The sequence below is a fragment of the Prunus persica genome, chromosome G6 (genome assembly GCF_000346465.2).
Source record: "Prunus persica cultivar Lovell chromosome G6, Prunus_persica_NCBIv2, whole genome shotgun sequence".
NCBI classification, from domain to species: domain Eukaryota; kingdom Viridiplantae; phylum Streptophyta; class Magnoliopsida; order Rosales; family Rosaceae; genus Prunus; species Prunus persica.
Genome location: NC_034014.1, coordinates 10773425 through 10793559, shown reverse-complemented (window position 1 = coordinate 10793559; position 20135 = coordinate 10773425). Strand labels below are relative to the sequence as shown.

The following is a 20135-nucleotide window of genomic DNA, read 5'->3' as shown; positions in this document are numbered from 1 at the left end:
TCTGATTTTGTTTTTAATTTTAATTTTTTTTAATATGAAAAAAATGTGAATTTACCATATTATCCTCATTTAATTAATAATTTTAATTCTTAATATTTGAATTAACCAAGGGCATTTTCTGCTATTTTGAATGTTTTACAATTCTCTGCCTTTTGCTTTATATATATAGATATACAAAGTATAAACCTAATTGCTTAGATGAAGTTTAACATTTCATATATATTTCAGTGTACTACTTTAAAAATAATAAATAAACAAACAATATCTGAGATGGTAAACGGCCTTAATCATATCTACTTTGAATTACACTAAATAAGGCTATTTCATTATTGTTCAGTTGAGGCTTATGATGGTTTGGCATCTTTTATGAGATTTGGTTAACTGACATGGGTTAATGATCAGTTCCAACCGAAAAACCTAGCTAAATCGCACCGTGCCCAACCCTAGTGATGAGCACCATTGAAATGGCGGTCAAAGGATGGCTGGAGGAGGGGAGAAATGAATACCACATTTGACAGGGAGGAAGAAACACTCATGAGAAAAGATTCATTTTCGTTTGGGAAATACTCTCAAATAGAACTTTTACTCTAACATTGTTCTCAAATAAACTCATTATATCAATAGTAAAGTATCAATGTTTAGTCAACATTATCAATATTTGGAGAAGACTTGAGGTAAACATTATCAATGTTTAGTCAACATTCTCATTGCGCAATCAGTCCATATTCGAGCGGTAAATCTTTTGAGGGCCTCCTTTAATACCAGCAAAATTCATTTTAACGCTCAAGCTGACTTCCTTGGGTGTTTTTTTTTTTGGGTCGAACTGACTTCCTTAGGTTAAGAGGCATAAAATTGCTGAGAATAATATAATTGGTCTTTGATCGTGCTTCAAATGATGACTAACTGACAGCGTGTGATGTGCAAAGAACAATAAAATTTCACAAACACAATAAACCTTAAATCTTTGTTGATTCTCGAGACGAGAATAGCCAAGAATGAAGGGGTTCTATACCTTGTTGAGTCTCTAGAATGAAAATAGCCAAGATTTTTGTTGATTCTAAAGGAATACAAGTTAATAAAAGAGAGAAATTTTAAATTTTCAATAACTGATTCAGGACATTTCTTACATCAACAACTGAAACAACTAAAACAACTATTTATAGATATCAGGAAGATATCACTTACATTGAACCAAATCCCCCTATTTATTGTATATCTTGAACCTACAGTTGTTCGTCTTTCATAAATCCAAGAATTTCACCTATGACTAGATAATCCCAAAACATGAAAAGACTCATCTTAATTATAGATCACTAGGACACCTATTTATTATAACTGAATGAACCTCATCTTGCATGAATCCCATGGTCCATGTATGTAAGTGCTAATCTCACTGCATCACTAACCAAACATTCAAGAGTACAGGTCACAGACAATTACAATATCAAAATACACCTACATATATGTCAAGTACTATCTCATGGGAATGAGTATTGACATGCTATACATTCATACGCACACATCTGACGGGGTTACGATAAAAAGAGCAAAACATAAGAAAAAGCTACACAATGAACAAAAACAATCCAGCTTGTAGATTGTATGCCGCTTCGAGTAGGATGTTCAGTGGCCTACATGCTGACAGTAAAATTTCTCTCATAAGGTTATGAATGGTGTGCATTCAGGAGTGCTCCATATACCATGTCGATGAAATGATTGTCCTACAACACAGTATCAAATTATGAACAAGTTAGTAATAATCATCATTAAGAGGAACATACGGATTAGGCAGGAGCTCAACTCATGCAAAGAGGTTGAGTTCTTATTTGGTAGTTTAATTCAGAGTCTAGATAATTAGAACTCTAGTCAACCATTGACATGTAACAACTTCGGCCAAATCATCTCTTTTGTCAACTGACTTGCAATTTACCAAAATTTATTTTCCACAAACTAGATTAAAATTACCACAAAGAAAACACACACACAAGGGGATAAAAGAGAGAGAAGCTTTGAATGCACATTTCCTGGTTAAATTTAATTTCACTAGTATAATTTGCTGAATCTATTAGTAAGGGTTTCAGATCCTAGGTAATGACCACAAGGAAAATCATGCGCAAGAAACAACAGTAGCTAAACTCTTTGTTCACAAAACTGGCACATTAAATCCAACAAGCAAAAGATATCAACAGAAACTCAATAATTTTATCCTGTACAACCAGTAGCTAAACTAGGTATTGGTTTCCTTGATATACAGCATACCCTGTACAACCAGCTCCAAATATTTATCGAACATAACACTACAAAATGTTCCTGGTGCATTTTGTATTTTGAAACGCTTGTCACAATATGCGTGAATGAATTTTCAAGATTAATGTAAACATGCGATCTTCTCAACTGAAAAGTGAAAGCAGTCACATAACTATGTAACACCAGTACTGAAAACTAACCTGCACAAGCAGCATGAGTGCATTTCGAACTTTGTCTCTGTTAACTGGCCCACAGTTCGGGATAGGAAAAGAAGCAGGAGTGAGAGATGGTGGAGGAGCTGGTGGTGGAAAAGGTTGTAACAAAGGAGCACCATATGGACGTTGTAGACTTACAGCAGGGTGAAGATGAGGAGCAGTAGGCACTGATGAAGAGACACGTGGCATCGATGTTGGTGAAGAGGAAGGAGGAACAAAAAACGAAGATGGCTTTACAAGATTATTGACCAGTTTGGTGTTGCTGTGGGATTCAGGGATGTCAAGGAAAGGGGCTAAAGTTGCAGATGATATCTGCATGCTAGGAATAGGGGAAGGGGCAACTCCGACTGGATGGGAAGGTAGAGAGATTGTCGAAGAAGGCTGGTAAGGCTGTCCAGTAATTGTTGTAGTTGAAGAATTCACGATAGTTGTAGCCGTCTGCAATTAATTATAAAATTCAGTCCAGCCCAGATACGGGAAAATGAAATAAGACGCACATTTGTTACATAAATTTATATCATCAGTATGTTGACCAACATATGTGCACATGCAGGGGTGGAATTGTGACAAACATAAAGTTATCTGCTTAGAGAAAAGGACAAGAGTCAGAGACTCAATCCTAAATATCCAACCTGTGTGCATGTGTGTGCTGTGTTAATGTATATATATGCAGGCATCCATCGAGTATAAGAACAATATATATGCGAGCTTAAAATGTGAAAGGAAAAAAAAAAACACTATAAACCCAGCACATTTAGGGAAGTAATCCATTGGAATTATTTATTTATTTTAATCCAACAAAACGACTCTACACATCACTGAATTTAAAAGTAGACCAATGTTAGCATCAACAGCAGAAATTTTTAGACAAGCAAAACATTTTGATTCTACTACTGTGTATAGAACAATCAAAATTCCTACACCAATGACTCAAAAGTTAGAAATTCATGAAACCCTAGGCAGTTGATGCTACACACTTGAAAATCATGTTAGAATCATCCCATAATCCACATGGTAAGACTAGAAAGTCCAAAAATAAAATACATACACAAAAACACATGCCAGCACACAAATAGGGTGGCTACATTTTCTGTTGTTTAGTATTACAATCATATTTACAAAAGATCCAAAAACAAGAATACTATAACTAAGATATCAAGTAGGAAAAATGTGAATGCCAGAACATATTTCCACAACCACATAATATCAAGAGGAAGAGAACATACACTAAAGAAGTTCACAAAGGCAGGATCATCTGGAACATCTGTGACAATGCAGGCAGTTGATGATGATGGCTCCAAAGGACCATCCATAAAAGCTATAGTTGGGACTGCTTCCAGTTCCTCAAACTCGCTACAAAAGAACACAAGACAACTGAACATTTAAGATGCTCGAAACCCAGAAGTTCTTATACTATTGTCCTGAGACCAGAATATAGGTAAAACATTCCAAAGGTTTAAAGGAAAATAAATTGTGTAATAACCCAGATCTCAGAAGTATACAAAAACAAAATATCAACCTTCAAGATGATCAATAGTACAAACCCAGAAGTTCATAATGCTAATGTCATGCAAGGGAAAAAACTTGTAATACCACAGATTTCAGAAAGAAAGAAAAATCATTATCCTTTCAACATTTCAAACGGTATAACTAAATCTGTGAAGTATGAATGAACTAAATATTACCTCTTTGTCGATGACACCTTGGAATATGCACCAAGTATCCTGGACAAAAGTAATACAAGAAAAAATTGATTAAGAAACAAGACAATTTAGAATAATGAAAAAATCTGGTGAAACAACATCACCCTACAAAAACAGCAAGACATGGAAATTCTTTAAATACTGAAGAGTTCAAGACCCATTCCTCAGCCTACATAAATGCCTTATTGTAAATTGTAGTAGAGATTTCAGACTTTGGCACACTCATTTGAGATACATTGAGTTTACCCCCCAACTTTGCCTCCCTTTCTCTGTCTCTCTCTTCTCTCTGTACTTTTTCAACCTCTATTCTATCTCTCTTTCTCATTCTATTTTCTCCCAGTTTCTCTCCCTGTCCTACATACTACCATGTAAAGGTACATCCATCCACTGCTATACTTATAGCGTCCACAAGGTTATTGATTGTATCAAATCAAAAACACCACAAAGATTGTAATTTTTTCAATCAACTTAGACTGCAAGACGACAGCTCTACCTGCTAAAAAGATTTGCCACGTCTTCACATTCACTTGCATTGTAGAACCAAATACCATTGACCTCTCGGGCTGCATTTCGATACAAAAGATATGGAACCTGAACTTCGAATTCAAAATCTCCCAAAAGATCCTCCACCAAATTTTCTGCTTATCCAAACATACTGAATTGTTTTAAAATACAGAAACTGAGAAAAAAATAATTAAACAAAAATGTAAGCCATACAAAAATTAAAAATTAAAAGACAAAAACATCATCAAGCTTGTTAGTAATGTGAGATATTCAAAACAAAACAAAATTTCTACAAAGTCTTATAACCATACCAAAAGATCAAGTGGAAGTCTTAAGTAAATGTCTTGTCAAATCTTAATCTCAAATACTGTCCTCTTGATCCTTAACCTTTCATGCAGGAGCAAATGCAAAGGATTTTAAGACGAGAGGCAAAGAAGAACATCGAACCAGAAAGGAAAGGAAATTGAACAGAAAAAATAACCCAGAAATGTGGTCCAGACTCCAGTAATGATGTGACATTTGGCTTACTTTCAAAGTAAACCCTAAACCCTGTATCAATAGTATCATAGCAAATTTTCCATCATTCAATTTCAGTAATTTCAAGCATATAATAAGGAGTAGAGTTTAGCTTGTAACAAGAGAATCTGATAAACCCATTGTCAAACACCAATAAAACTTCAAGTCGAAATAATTAGCAAAGCACCGAATGACAAATGTATCAAGAATTAGAACAAAATGCAAATACACTTACCAGTACTCCGGCGATTCATCACAATAAACTGAAACCGAGGTTGAGCATTCCTGAAATAACAACAGCAATAAACTTAACCCCATTTGGAAAAAAAAAAAAATTAACACCAAAACAAACCACCCCAAATTTTGCATTCCAAAAACCATCAACATAGTAAAGAGAAAATCACCTCTTGACGACGAAGAGAGATCCTTCGACGTCCTTGCGACTCTGAAAATTTGAAAACCCACAGAAAATGAGTAGAATGCAATCAGAGAATGACAAAAAAATGAAAAAGCATACCCATTCGCTGAGGTCAGTGTTGAACTCGTAGAAGGTGACATGAGTTGCGGTGATGAGAATTTCGTCGATAAATGGGTCGATTCGCTGGAGAACAGTTAGATTGAGAAGCTTTGTGCTCTGCTGGTCCAGATTTGGCCTTAATTTCCCGTTCTGTGCCATTTTCTTTCTTCTTTTTTTTTTTGCTTTATATCTTTTCTTGTGCTGTCACTGGTTTAGTTCTCAGCCAGCAATACCAAGCTTCCGCAGAGGAAGAGGGAGGAAGAAGAGACGCAATTTATGGAAGATGGAAAGGGCCCCACCCAAGCCTTCTTCTGTAAGTGACCCCGTGACGCCGTTCTTCACAATGACGAAAATACCCTCACATTCTTCTGCAGAATTTTCTAGAAGAAAGGAAAGGGTGGTTTCGAGTTCTCAGCTCTGTTCGTTCTGCCGCTATTCTATTTTCCCGCCTTTTTATTAAAATTTCCAATGACAAATTTATCCTTTTGTCGAATGACGTGCGATGCAAGGACTGACTGAGGGCTGAGTTTTGACCAAATACCAAAATACCTGAGGCATAAGTTTTGACCATATACCAAAACAATGCAAAGTAAGGCCTAAAATATCGATAATATCGATGAAATTTTAAAAATATTATCATTTTTTCGGGTCTAGAATACTTTGGAACATATTCGCACACATATCGTATAAGTATTAATAATATTGACGATAATATCAGAAAATATTGACGTCGATAATATCGAAAAATATCGATGTCGATAATTTCTCACTTCAGCAACATTTAGTCTAAATATTGCTACAATATTGATAATATTGAGACGATGAAGACACTGAAAATTTGAAGAGTTATTTACACCAACACTCCTTGAGATTTCTTGTGTTTTCACAAAACCACATCAGGTCTCAAAACTTACATGAACACTAGATCAAAACTTACATAAACACCCCTTGATGTTTTAGTTTGTTTTCACAAAACCCATTTTCGTTGATTGTTTGTCCAAAATTGATGATTTCATTGAAGAAAAAAAAAAACTTATGCAAATGACAAAATTAACCTCAAAGAAGTATATGCAATCTAACCTCAAAGGCCAACTTTGTCATTTGGAGAATTTTTTTGTATAAAATTATCAATCTTTGGATGGAAAATCAATGAAAAGGAGTTTTGTGAAAACAATTTAAAACCTTAAGGGGGTCTGAAAGAGTTTTGTGAAAAAACCGAAAACCTCAGGAGGTGTTAGTGTAAATAACTCAAAAATCTTAAAAACTCTATGTGGTACTAAGTCACTCTTGTATATTACCATGCAATGTATAAAGTGTAAAATATTGTAATAAATAATTATAAATAAATGATTATGGTGTGTTTAATCTTCTTTCATTAATTACTATATATATTCTACACTCCTAGTGTTTGTCAGCTCGCTATATAATCAACTTAAATTAGTTAAACTCATCATGCAATGCTAATTTTTTGTGATAAAGTAATAGATAATTGACTAAATAAACATCCTCCAAAGTCTCAAGAAAAATTTCTAAGTTTTTCTTACAATTTTCGTGATTCTTATTCAATCTTTATCGATATCGATAATTTCCCAATATTTTCATCAAAATTTTCCTTTTTTGGACTACCGATATTTCCTAAACCATTGATATTTTAGACAGTAGGCATAAGTTTTGACCAAAAAAAAAAAGAACTAAGGCATAAGTTTTCTCTATCCAGCAACTTGGGCGATTGCGATTATGGTGGAATTGGGATTCTCAAGTGGATTTTCTGGTTGCCTTTGTCTTTCTGTTTTTTATGATTGATTGTCTAAGATGGAATATTTGTGTTACTGTGTTTGTAGCCTTAATTGATGGTGTGGTAGCAGTTTTCTGGTGTCAAAGGAGCCGTGGCATGGAGGCCCGATATCTGATCTTCTCAACTAAAATCTTAAATCCAGAAAATGAATACAGAAAAACAAAGGAAAGGCAACAAAATCCACTCCTTTTTATATGGGTACTGAGCAACTCACCTTCTCCCCGATATAAGCAGAAAGGGATAAATTGTCATTTGGCTATTTTTATGTAGTTCGTATATTTAATTTACCAAAAAAATAGATCAAAGGATAATATAACATACTTCAAGGGGCAAAACAGCAGTTTAGCCCTTTGTTGGCCTTTTGTGTGGCAATAATTGGCCTTACCAAGTGTAATTGGAGGAAATGAGTCATTTTGTATTTATTGGAATGTCCAAGAAAACCTAGACCTCTCCAATATGATTTTATTGTGTGTGTAACTACTTTTTTCTAATTTTTCTATTTTAATGAAATTTATTTCTAATTAAGAAATGTAGTAAACTACAAATAAATTGTCTACTTGGCTTTATTAATCAGTAAGCTCATTTCAATAAGAACATTTTCACTCATTTGCCATGACAAAGGGTAAAGGGAGGCAAGGATCAAGTGAATAGTGTCAGTTTTTGCAAAAGGCTTGTTGTGTCTCCACCCATTGCCATCGCAAAGGGCAAATACTATTCACTTAAATTTTTTTTAAAAAAAAACTTAAACGATTAATTTGGATAAGATTTTCGGTTGCCATATGTCAATATTTATTATAAAATTTACATCTCATATTTCGGATAAGACTTTCGGTTGCAACTTGTCTATATTTATTATAAAATTCACATCTCAAATTTCATAATTTAAATTAAATAAAAGACCAACAATACAACCAATTAAATAAAAGACAAGTAATACAACTAACTAAATAAAAGACAAGCAATACAACCTAATGGTTTTCATCATTTAACCAATCAGTATTGCTTGGCCCATCATCACAGAAAAGCCTTCTAATAATGACTTTGTTTCAAGGGACATATGACTTATATCCATAGCCATGATTTCCCGATCCTTCTTGTCCATGTCTTGTTTGTGTACATACTCCATTTCTCTTGCAAATGCTTCATCTCTTGCTTTCTCATCCACATATCTTTTCATGTCTCTCAATTCTCATTGTGACGTATTTTGACCCAAAAATAAAACATCGCATTTTAGTTGGCATTTTCCCCATATCACCCACTCTGTGAATCTGTGATTGTGTTTCAAATGTCAATTTGCACAATCATACATCTACAATTCATAAGTTGAATAAAGAAAAATTGTTGATTGTGCACCAAATTGATTAAAAGCAAAGCCCACGATTCCCGCCTGCTTCTTTTTCCCTCAAAGAAGACAATTTCTTCCTTATAAGAATGCATGACTTACTTCTTTTTCCCTCAAAGAGGACTGGTTTTTCGACCCCAAGTACAAGTTATTCTTTATACTCTTATAAGGAAAGAGTGCACAATAACTTTTTAAGAATGATAAACACCATCACACAACTCTCTAAACATATTCAGCTCAATTTGCTCATAAGCTGAAAGTTATTCAAAGTGTGAATAACAATACAGTTGAGAATGATAAACACCATCACATCTCTCTAAACAGATTCGGCTCAATTTGCTCATAAGCTGAAAGTTATTCTAAGTGTGCATAACGATACAGTTGAATTTTCCTATATCAGAATGGCGCAACGGTACCTCTAGAAACAGATTAGTTTGATAACAAAGACTACAGTTTATTGATTTAACGTAGATAACATATTTATGGTTCACAGGCTAGAACTGAATAGGAATCATTTTCTTTACGAAGACTGCAGTTTGATCACAAAGAAGCCAACACAATCTCACCAGCATTCCTAAATTTGTTTTGTACCAGCTCATTCAGTTGCCTTGCCTTTGCGCCTGCTACTGCTGCTAGTTTCCAATAAGTAACAAACCATGGAATCGACATCATCTCCGAATATGCTGTAAGCCTCGATCACCTGCAGGTAGCTGAACCCCATCGACAGCACAACTTGCATACTGCTGCTAAGAGGGGAATCTTGAAAACCATGGCCCCTCACTCCTAGCTTAGTCTCACTTCCTGATGATCCTGTTACTCACAGGTTGCATAGAATCAATCAAGTCATTTGACAAACACACAACAAAGAGCAGCCAAAACTATATCCTACAAAAACGCAGTTTAATCCCATGTAAAATGATCCTCTACTACTAAAAACTTAACAAGTTCATCTACCCAGTTAAGATAACTCACTAGCTCCAGAAGATGATGGCTCAGCGCTAGAAGTGGAAGATTCTCTCCTTCCAAGTTGTTGCTTGAATGTGTCATCTGCATGATACTCAGCCCTCGAAGCTTCCATCACCATGCGTTCAATTTCTTTCTCTGTGAGCTCAAGATCTGAGTAGAATCGCCCCTCAGCTAGAAGTGCCTGCCAGGAGGAGAAGATGAGGGAAAAAGATATGATCATGATATTCCAGGTAAAATATTCTTGAAAATTATAATGCACAAAATCAAGACACTTGCATTATCAATTTGTTGGTCTTGTTGAGCCTTAATAGCAGCCTTGACCTGATCCTTGTCAACATTTGCCTGCAGCAATGAAAAGATGAAATATCACGTTTGTTGAAGTGTCAATTGAAGAATGGTAACAAGCCATTAACTACTGCAAGGTTTACAGAACAAAGAATAATTGCATATTTCTTACCCTTCAAATTCCCCAAAACAAAAGAAAAAAACACACACACACACACACACACACACTCGTTGCATGATGCTGATGATCAGTTCCTGACATTTTGACAACTTCTCCAATTGCTAATACTAGTAACAGAGAAATTTTTTTAATGAATGGAGCTATTTCCAGCCCCCAATATCATCATCCCATTCATCTTATTTTCCACCCCAAAAAAAAATTATAAAATAATATTAAATCACTTTACCCAAACACCCCTTGAATCAATACTCCCAAATTACCCTTCCCCTTCCCTTTTCCATAACCAGAACTTGTTATTTATTATTAACTAGACATGGATGACATAGAAAAGGAATATCTATGTCATCCATGTGTCATCCACATAAAGTAACACTAACATAATCAAGGCCAGATGAAGATAGAATGATTAAGCACATACACCCATCCCGCGAAGACAGCTGAACCCAAGTCCTGCACCGATGGTCTGACGACGTGGATCAACAAGAGAGTTGTAATGATTTCCATGATGGTAACTTAATCGTACGGGTGGTGTGTCCGTGTCATAGCTCCCGTGGAAGATATTAATAGGTTCTGTCATCAGACATAAAGTTAACAAAAATGATATATTGCAAACAGCAAAGTTCACTGAAGAAAGCAAGAATCATTATGCAGCTAGGATAATTCAGCACCTGTGCTATAGGAATAAATATGGATGGGTCGATTATACATTTCGGATAAGGCTTGGATCTCCACATTGTTTCCATACACCTGACACAGGATAAAATCAATTATTAAACGGATCAGCAGTGGAAAAGATGGGGAACTGTGTGCAAAATCCCACTGAGACAGATAATCCACTGATTATCATTAAATTTAAAATTAAGCAAACATATTCACATGGTGAAACTGAAGCCACAATAATATGAAATTACTAAAAGAGGACTACTTGAAAGGCCATCAGATAATTAAACACTGAGCTTAGTAAGTAAGGAGGCTATGAGGAAGAGTAATAGGTACCATCCAATCTTAGAGATAAGATATAAGGTTCAAAAATCACCTCAATCACCTAACATAATTGTTGACAATCACTGATAGTCATCAATGTGCCATAATTCAACTTCTAGACCTTGCACATTCTCACAATCAGCATGCATAGGAAACCTAGTATCTATACTTCCAACGGGACAGTGCAATTATCATCCTCGAAAACAACAGCCAATTAGGGCAATTGCGTCTCTGAGGGTGCCATGCTAGGTTTGGAAAGACTTCAGGTGGTGGACTCAATTTACCATGCCTGAACTACCCTATACCTTTAATTAAACAAAAAGTTAATCAATAACCAATGTGGAATTGGCTGCACATGTGTCCCACTATGTGGTGGTCCCACGTGAAGAGGGCCTGGAACACTGAGGCCTTTTGCAATAAAACCTCACACTTGCTGGGCTATATAGGTGCTTAAGTTGCGGACACCATCAGTGTTGGTAATAGTGGGCCATAGGTTTGTCATCTTAATAGATACTACCAAGACTTTCGCTAATCTCCAACATAGACATAACTATTATGTTAATGAACTTTAAGAGGAAGAATTTAGGGATCAAATTCAAATATGATGAGTGTCTTTGATGACAATTTGGGAATAAAGGAGAGGAATTCAGGATGCCAATCTGAGAAACTATATGGAGCTTCTTACATGTGCAGCCATACCTCCTCTGCTCAATAATATATTTCAAGGAAACAACATTAATGAAATTATGATACTGCATACCTTGTCTCTTCTTTTCCTCTTGCAATAAGAGGTGAATCCTTCTGTAATAAATTGAGAAAAGTAATCCCTCTCTCGCTCCTGGAAAAATATAGAGAACTAAGTATCAAGAATCATAATGAACTACAGCGTTAAGAGGGTACAAGTTAGATTATGATAATTTCCTTTCTGGTCTAGTATGACTTTCTTTTGGAAAACCATCAGCTAATCGATGAGATTATAATAGTGAAAGGCAACATTTCTTTTCTCTCCGGTAATTTATTTTCTTTACCAATTAGTGGCTAGGAATATAAAATACAACTGTTTTCGTATGAACAAAACATATACTCTTCTTCCTGATTTTATTCCCTTCTATTATTCAGTTCTTTCATTTTTCTTCTCATTATGAATGCATAAAGCACAACAAATAAATTATTGTTAAGACTTGAGATACCCACTAACTGAACAGAACATCTACCGACTCATTCCACCAATCAACTTGAAATATCATTTATCAACAGCATCTACCACATGAATGAAACTCATTATGATGAACCAACCTCAGACAGTACATAACATTGTTCGGCAAACCACTGTTGGAGAACAAACCATATAGATATGGAATACTTTCAATAAGAATTCAGAGTTCTTTTTATTATTTGTGAGCATGTAATAACATTAAATGACCATATTCCCAATTAACCTCTCATAGAATTAAAAAGTGAAAAAATGTGTACATATGTAGTACTGTGCAGTGGCTAAAATGATCACAATGGCATACAACAGAGAAGATCATGGATAAGGAATCACACCATATAATCTATGCACATTTGCCTGATCAAGTCATATGCTTCAGAATCTCCATAAACTTGATCAGCAACAGCACGAAAGAGACAATTCCCATCCTCCAGCATTCTTTTCACTTCAAAACCTTTTGCACGTCTAATATCAATTTCAAACTGTCGTTCTCTTTCCTGACATACATTGAAAATGTCAAATTGAGATTTCTGAATTTGAAGTGAAGAATGGAGCCAACAAATGATAACATCAAATTGAGAGTGCAAAATGCAACCTCCAAAGTTTCACCTGAAAAATAATAAACATTTCAAAGATACATCCTCTTAGAGGATTAGCTTCTGTTTGAGATTCTTTGTTGAAACATTTCAAAGGCATTCCCCTTACTGTAGTTCTAATCGATTTTGTAGTTTGGAGTGTAGTTTGGTGGACATAGGAAGTTACTATTTCTAAGGTTTTTAATAAAATGCAAGTGGTCAGTGTTTCTGGATTCTTTATGGTCGAGTGATTTTTCTTGTATTTTAGCTGTGGCTTCTTGTTTTTGAAGGGTAGTATCTTCTGTGGGCTGCTGCTCCACTTTGATTGTACTTCTCATTTCTTTTAATACAGTTATCTTAGTTCATATAAAAGAACTGAAAAAATAAGCATCATAGTTTTGTCAAGGAAGATGTGAGGATACAATTGGATATAAGTAGAGCTCTAATTTGAGAAACCCAAAGTATTGTTTTGTGATATAATGTAAGGAGGTTCAATTTTGAGATGCGATTAGGCTTGCGTGCCCAAAAACGAAAGCAAAATTTTAAATATTGTAACAAAAATCGCTAAAAGAGATGAATATCTTATGCCACACTTTTCAATTCAGTATAAACCACCAGGAATACACGCAATAAAATCCATGAGACAAACAGACTTGCCTAGATGTTTGTATATATGAGATCAGAAACTTACAACATCATCATAGGAGGATACAAAGCAAGGGCTCTGTTCATCAGCACTATTGTACCCCTCGCCTTCACCATGAGACCTGGGGGAAGAAGGCCGTGACCCAGTTGGTGAAGTCCTAGTTGAAACAACAGGCCAGGCAACTGCTCTTCTCGAAGGTCCAATTCGCACAGAATTTGAACTTCCTGAGACAGATCTCCTTGAATTTGAGTTTGCTGAGGAAAGTTTCGGGGGAGGAACAGGAGGAGGTGGTGGCTGAGAACTCCCAATCGCATTTTGTAAAGAATCCCTGCTTGAGTCCACATTTTCAACTGTCACCTTTTCAGAAATCCTCAACCCACCTAAACCTTTCATCATTTCCCCTGGGTCTGCAATGTCATTTTTGCTAACTTTCTCCCCCTCAGCTAGCTCATCACTTGAACTCACATTGTCATCATTATGAATGCTTTCGGTCAATAGATCGTCATTTTTTACAGCCTTATTGTCACCACTCCCACAATACTCTGACAGCTCATCAACAATAACATGTTCCTGTGCCTCCTCTCCAATTTCCTCTTCTTTCACAACTGAAACAACCTGAGGACTATTAACCTGTGGCTGTGCCCAACCTGAAGAGGACCCAGACAAGGAAGAAGGACGGCTTGGGTTCGAAGAAGAACCACTTGAAGAACCTCGCTGAACCAGAATCCGAGTCATTGCATTCAATGCTTAACGTCTTCAACAGAAACCCTAGCCTAATCTCCTTCACAAAACCCCAAACTTAGAGTTATGCTTGTCACGGGTTCTGGCCTTGGGCGCAGTCACGCCTATCCCTTGGCTGAAGGTTTTCTTCCAGCCCAGCACGTTCTGCTCCTTGGGAAACGATCTCTGCATTCCCCTAACAATTCTCATGAGACCCAGAGCTCGAACTTTAAACAAGAAAACCCTCTAAGCTACTCGAATTTTACCCGAAAAATTGCCAAAAATTTCACCCTTCAACTATCCCAAGCTGCAAGCAACAAACACCATACATTTCCAAGAAAAATCAACAAAACAAAACAAAAACGCAGCTTTCTAATAATCCGCTTGGCTTCTGAGGAAAAAGATAGGAAAACTAACAAGATTATAACAAAACCCTTACTAAACTTGGGGAAAGTTTATCACTTTATCCAAAAAGCACAACATCAACAAAACACAAAACTCAAATCTTTCTACTTTCTTTCAATTTGTTTCCCTTTTCCTACCTTACCTCAGCAACCAAGCAGACACAAATCCAACACAATCGAATCAAAAACTCCAAAACTCCACGACCCACGGCAGAAAAACATTAATCAGGGGCATCAAAGACGACCCAGTTAAAAAAACGCACATAATTAACAAATTCCGTGAATTAAATAGAAAACCCTAGGGTTGACTCAGCACGAGTTGGCGACTCACCTGAGAACAAAGATAGAAACAGAGCCTTCTCAAGCTTCAAGCGCGACTCTGAGATCTGCAAAAGCTGAGCGAAATTTAATCAATTTTAATTAAATTTTAACAAAATTCCCAACTTTTGTGTTAAGGGTTTTGTTGATTTTGCAAGGTGAAAAAGAGCAGAGAGAGGAGGAAGAAAGGGAAAGAGAACTTACGAGGAAGAAAATGGGAGGCTGCGTTTTAACGGAGAGTGGGAGACGGCCACGTGACGTGGACTTTACCAGCTACGGCTAGTCAGACACCAGAGGCTTACACGTGTCCAGTTCCCCTACGCTGACTACACGTGTGGAACAGGAGTCAGTCAGTTTAGTGCGCGCGTGCGAGTGAAGTTAACTTCTATTCTCCACTTCGTTAAAGTCACCTGACAATTAATGGTGTGATCAAACCATTAATTGTTATTGAGTAAATCTTTTACAAACAAGTCTTTGATTCAAGGGTAATTTTCTCCACTCTCGTGCTTCGTTTCATATGGATGCGATGAAAATATGCATGAGTGCGAATTTTAAAATTAATTGAGTATCCTCTATAATTTAAGTATATCATAATATTTAAATTAAAATATAAAATTAACTAAGTATAACTTATCTAACTATCAAAAATATCCATAATCTACTTTATCACAGATTTCTGTTTTTACATGAATTCATAACCTCTTTTCAAATTTTGGACTTTCTAATTAATTTCATCTCAATACACAAGTGAAGCAGACAACTCTCAACATCACAAACAACATAGTTATTAGAGTTAATTACAATTTGGTACCCTGTGATTACACCCTTAAGGTATGTTAGTTCCTATCTTCTCAATTTTTACAATTACATATCCCGTTCTTTTCAATTTGTTACAATGTGATTCGGCCGTTAGGATTTTCGTCAAATCTCTCTATTAGTTCCCTACAATGACACTATGGGACCCACTTTTTTTGCTTAAGTATAACTACCCTCTCTGCACGCGCTTTTGCGCCTGCGAGAGGTTTTTTTTATAAAAAATTTAAATTTATTTTAGAATTAAAAAAGATAATGGATAGTTGTGTTTCATAAAAATAGGATCCATTATCTGAATGTTCTTTTAATTTTAATTTTTTTAATATGAAAAATTGTGAATTTACCATATTATCCTCATTTAATTAATAATTTTAATTCTTAATGTTTACATTAACCAATGGCATTTTCTGATATTTTGGTGATAAAATATTAATAAAAATTAAAATCTTTAATAAAAAGTGTTGTTATTTCCACCATTTCTCCACTCATTTTATCTTCCAACTCACTACGTAAATTTTAAAAAACACAATCCTATCTTTCCACCTACTCACGTCGTGCCCCACCACTTCTCTCCCACCGTGAGGCCCTATTCTCTACAGCGACCCGCCTCCGCCAGGAAACACCAGACATAGATAAGGCCATGAAACCAAGCTAAAATCCACAAAAAATACGCCCCATAAAAATATTTGAAAATATTGATTTTTTATCACCAAATCCTCGAACTTTCATGATACCCAGAAAAGTTTAACCCCCGAAAACCCAACTTTGAGTCAAAGTTGTTCATGGAATCTGAGCCATTTGTGATTGGATATAACTTTGGCTTATTGAATCGGGTATTGGTTTGCAAGTTCCCTTTTCTCCCTGGCAAACGACTTTGGTCCATCTTAATTGGGTGTTGGGTTCCATCATCGTAATCAAGCAACGTTGCTGCAAATTGATGAGGTCGAGGATTGTGGGTTGAATACCTCCATCTTTCTTGGCTTGGACTCAGCAAAACTAAGCCATAGCAGATAAATCTGAAATTCAAGATTGGTCAAGAATGCGTTTATTATATTTATATGTCTATTTAGTTTTGCTAGTTCGATTTTTATTTTTGTATTGCTCGAGGAGAGGGTTGCTGTAGAGAATAGCCTCACGGTGGGGCTGGGTCCGGTAGGTGGGAAAGATAAAGGAGATATATGTTTCTTTTGTTTTTTATTTTTTCAAATGTTATTTTATATTATTATTTTTACTTTATTTCTGAATTTTTAAATATTTTAAAAGATTTAAAAGCTAATTATGGTGGGTGGGGAATGTTCTTTGGAAGTCATTTTACAAATGGGTACATTTGTCTGTAAAATTTTAAAGATAAGGTTGGTAGGGTAATAGAACAAGGGTGTGAAAATAGTAGCACTCTTAATACAATATTCATAAGTTTTTTAAACCAATTAAAATAAAAATAAAAAAAAGGAACGAAAAACTACATAAAACCCGCTAAACTATGGGGTCATTTTCAAGTTCATACTAAATTTTAGAGACATTTACGAGTACGTACTCAAACTCCCAAAAGCCATACAATTTGCTCCCTTCGTTAGCGAGATCGTCAGGAAATTAGTTATTTGCCTACGTGGCATCTAGCTGGACAATTCTTGAAGGGCATTTTTAGCATCTCAAGTTTACGAAAATCCTTAGACCTTAAGTTCAAAACATCCCCAAACCCCTCATACCTTAAGCCCCAAATTGACAAAAATCGTTCCCTAGGTTCCAATTCGAAGAAGACAAAAACGACATGTCTGCAAATCTAAGATTCGAAGTGTGCTCACCCATTTGTTGTTGCGCAATCAATGTCGTCTGACAACGTCATGGACTGATAACAACTCTCAGAGAAGAATTTAGAGCTGCATCGATTATGGAGTAAGAAGAGATTGTGCATTCTTTGAATGGTATGATCCACAGGTATGCGAAAGGTCAAAGATTGTGATATGTAGGCTATTGAAACGATTACACAAGGAGGAAGAGGGAAACCAAAAATTGAAAATAAAGGTTAAAGCTGCCTTGAAAGCACAAAGATTTCTACGAATAAATCTTCTAGGTTCATGGATTTTTTTTATTGTATTGTTGGGAATGCTAGTACTGGAATTGAGAGAGGATGGACCTTCCAAGAATGTGAAATTAGCACTTCAATTTTAGGGTCTACAATTTAGGAGACTTGGGTGATGTTTTTAGTGGCCATTTGTCGAACATTTTGGAAAATCAAAGTGCTTTATGTGTATGAAAGTGGTTTTGTGTAATCTCCCATGTCAATTTGTACGAAAGATGTTTATGTATGAAATGGTAGGCAATTTCCAAATGTATAGACTGTTTGCTTCAAGGCAATTACCATTATATATTGAGTTCAAAATACATACATCCTTTTCCAGCATTTGCAATTCAAAATACAAAATGAACATAATTACTTAATCTGGAATAAAACCATTCCCAAGTCATTATAAAAATTATCAAAAGTTGACAAAACGGCCACATCACAAAATCAAAAGTTGTACTAGTTCAAAACACAATAGAAGGCATAAACTAAGAACTAAGAGCCTATGTTCTCTGTCTCTTGGATACTCTCAATCCAATTCTAGCAACATCAGCTGCATTGGCTGAGAAGCATTTAGTGCAGCCTTATTTGCAGTAGCAGCATCATGTTTTTTTTCTTCCTCTTCTCTTTTCTCTTTTCTTCTTCCTTCCCAGACCCCCTTTTTTTTTCCTCTCTCTCTCTCTCTCTCTCTCTCTCTCTCTCTCTCTCTCCTGGCAGCAGTCGACGATGATGGGTCGGAGGAGATGGGTTTCTAGAGTTGGGTCGGAATAAATTCCTAAAATACATTATTTTCTTTTGTTGTTTGGTCCAATCAGATCTTGGAGCTTCAGTTTTTTCAGTCTCAATTTTGTTGAAGTGAAAGGTTCATGCCTTGTTGGGTAATTTCAATACCTAGGAGCAGGGACGACAGTCAAAGGAGAAGGAATAGAGCGTAAAAAGGAGAAGGATAGAGCGTGTAATTTGTTGAAACAGATAAGGATAATATGGAAAATCTGAAAATTTCATTAAACTCCTCCGCTCCGCTCCGCTTGCTTCTTCCCGCAGCAGTTTTTAGAAGCAACCTCTCACCTGCTTTTAAAACTTGCTGTGGGTGACCCCCAATTTTGAGAAAAAGCTGCCTTAGAAAATCCAGGACCGGCTCTAATAGTGAAAGTAGCCAATCACCCCCTAAACTTTTGTTCATATAAAAATTAATTAATTAATTAAAAAAATAAATAAAATAAAAAAACCATTCAACACATCTCTGTGTCATTTTGAGTGAGATTCCAATTGTTTGTCCTGTAATAGATTATGTACATTGTAGTGGATATATATAGAAGAATTACTCGATGAATCTTTAATTCATTGTCAGGATATCTCAGGTAAGAAAACGCGAATAATCAACACATATTAAACATCATAAATTGACAAAAAAGACTTGGAGCCATTCTTTCTGTCTTTTTTCAGTTTCAAACAAGCCTTCTTCCTAAAGCCAGTCAACAAGAAAATACATACGCCCCAATCCATAAGTCTTGGCAGCTAATAAACCTTGTGATAAAATAGTCAAAAACCTAATTTTCCTACTCAGATTACCTCCTACTTATTTAACGGTTTTAATTATAGTCAAATACTAATTCCTACTGAAATTACCTTTGATAACAGACTTTATTGATTAACGAGATATTGAAAGAGACATATATGCTGATGTGGTTGCCCTATTATCTTCTTCTTCTCCTTTTTCTTTCATACATTTTTCACTTTGAATATCTTCCCCCAGAATATCCTTCTTCGATCTAAAAATGGAATCATCTATTATCTGCTGGAATTCCTTATCGTTCAGTTCCTCCATAGCACTTGGATGCCTCCCTGTCGGCTCTTCGCTGCAACTCATCTTTGTGTTGTCATCAACAAGAGGCACTACGGCACTAATATCCTCAGACCATGCGATTTGTTTGTTCTGATCCTCCTCCTCCTCCTCCTCCTCCTCCTCTGGCGTTGTCTCTGGTTCCAGATATATATTCCACCAATACTCACTGTTGATGGCGGACTCTTCGTAGACATCGGGTGATCGCCCAATGGGGGACATAGAGTAGATGGCAACAATAAGGACGTTGCAGAGCAAGAAAGCGTACAAATGATGACTGCCGAAG

At 35.9% G+C, this 20135-nt stretch overlaps 2 protein-coding genes across 5 annotated transcripts; both read right to left on the bottom strand.

Moving 5' to 3' along the window:
* Positions 1138 to 6125, bottom strand: LOC18775342 (mRNA-decapping enzyme-like protein). The gene is made up of 8 exons (XM_007205369.2): positions 5703 to 6125; positions 5590 to 5630; positions 5421 to 5470; positions 4659 to 4803; positions 4148 to 4186; positions 3689 to 3815; positions 2448 to 2900; positions 1138 to 1721 (listed from the first exon to the last, which is right to left on the bottom strand). Exons 1-8 carry the CDS (start codon positions 5859 to 5861, stop codon positions 1665 to 1667), a joined length of 1071 nt encoding a protein of 356 aa, XP_007205431.1. The 5' UTR covers positions 5862 to 6125; the 3' UTR covers positions 1138 to 1664.
* LOC18773784 (OTU domain-containing protein 5-B) lies at positions 9057 to 15333 on the bottom strand. 4 transcript variants are annotated; one of them, XM_020566015.1, is made up of 10 exons: positions 15145 to 15332; positions 14676 to 14716; positions 13735 to 14595; positions 12804 to 12965; positions 12016 to 12093; positions 10940 to 11018; positions 10690 to 10841; positions 10082 to 10147; positions 9812 to 9986; positions 9057 to 9649 (listed from the first exon to the last, which is right to left on the bottom strand). In XM_020566015.1, the coding sequence occupies exons 3-10, from the start codon at positions 14422 to 14424 to the stop codon at positions 9435 to 9437; spliced, it is 1617 nt and encodes a 538-aa protein (XP_020421604.1). In that variant the 5' UTR covers positions 14425 to 14595; positions 14676 to 14716; positions 15145 to 15332; the 3' UTR covers positions 9057 to 9434. The 4 variants fall into 4 exon arrangements, with proteins under 4 accessions (XP_020421604.1, XP_020421605.1, XP_007208465.1 ...); XM_020566016.1 differs by lacking the exon at positions 14676 to 14716 and having other exon boundaries at positions 13735 to 14605; XM_007208403.2 differs by lacking the exon at positions 14676 to 14716.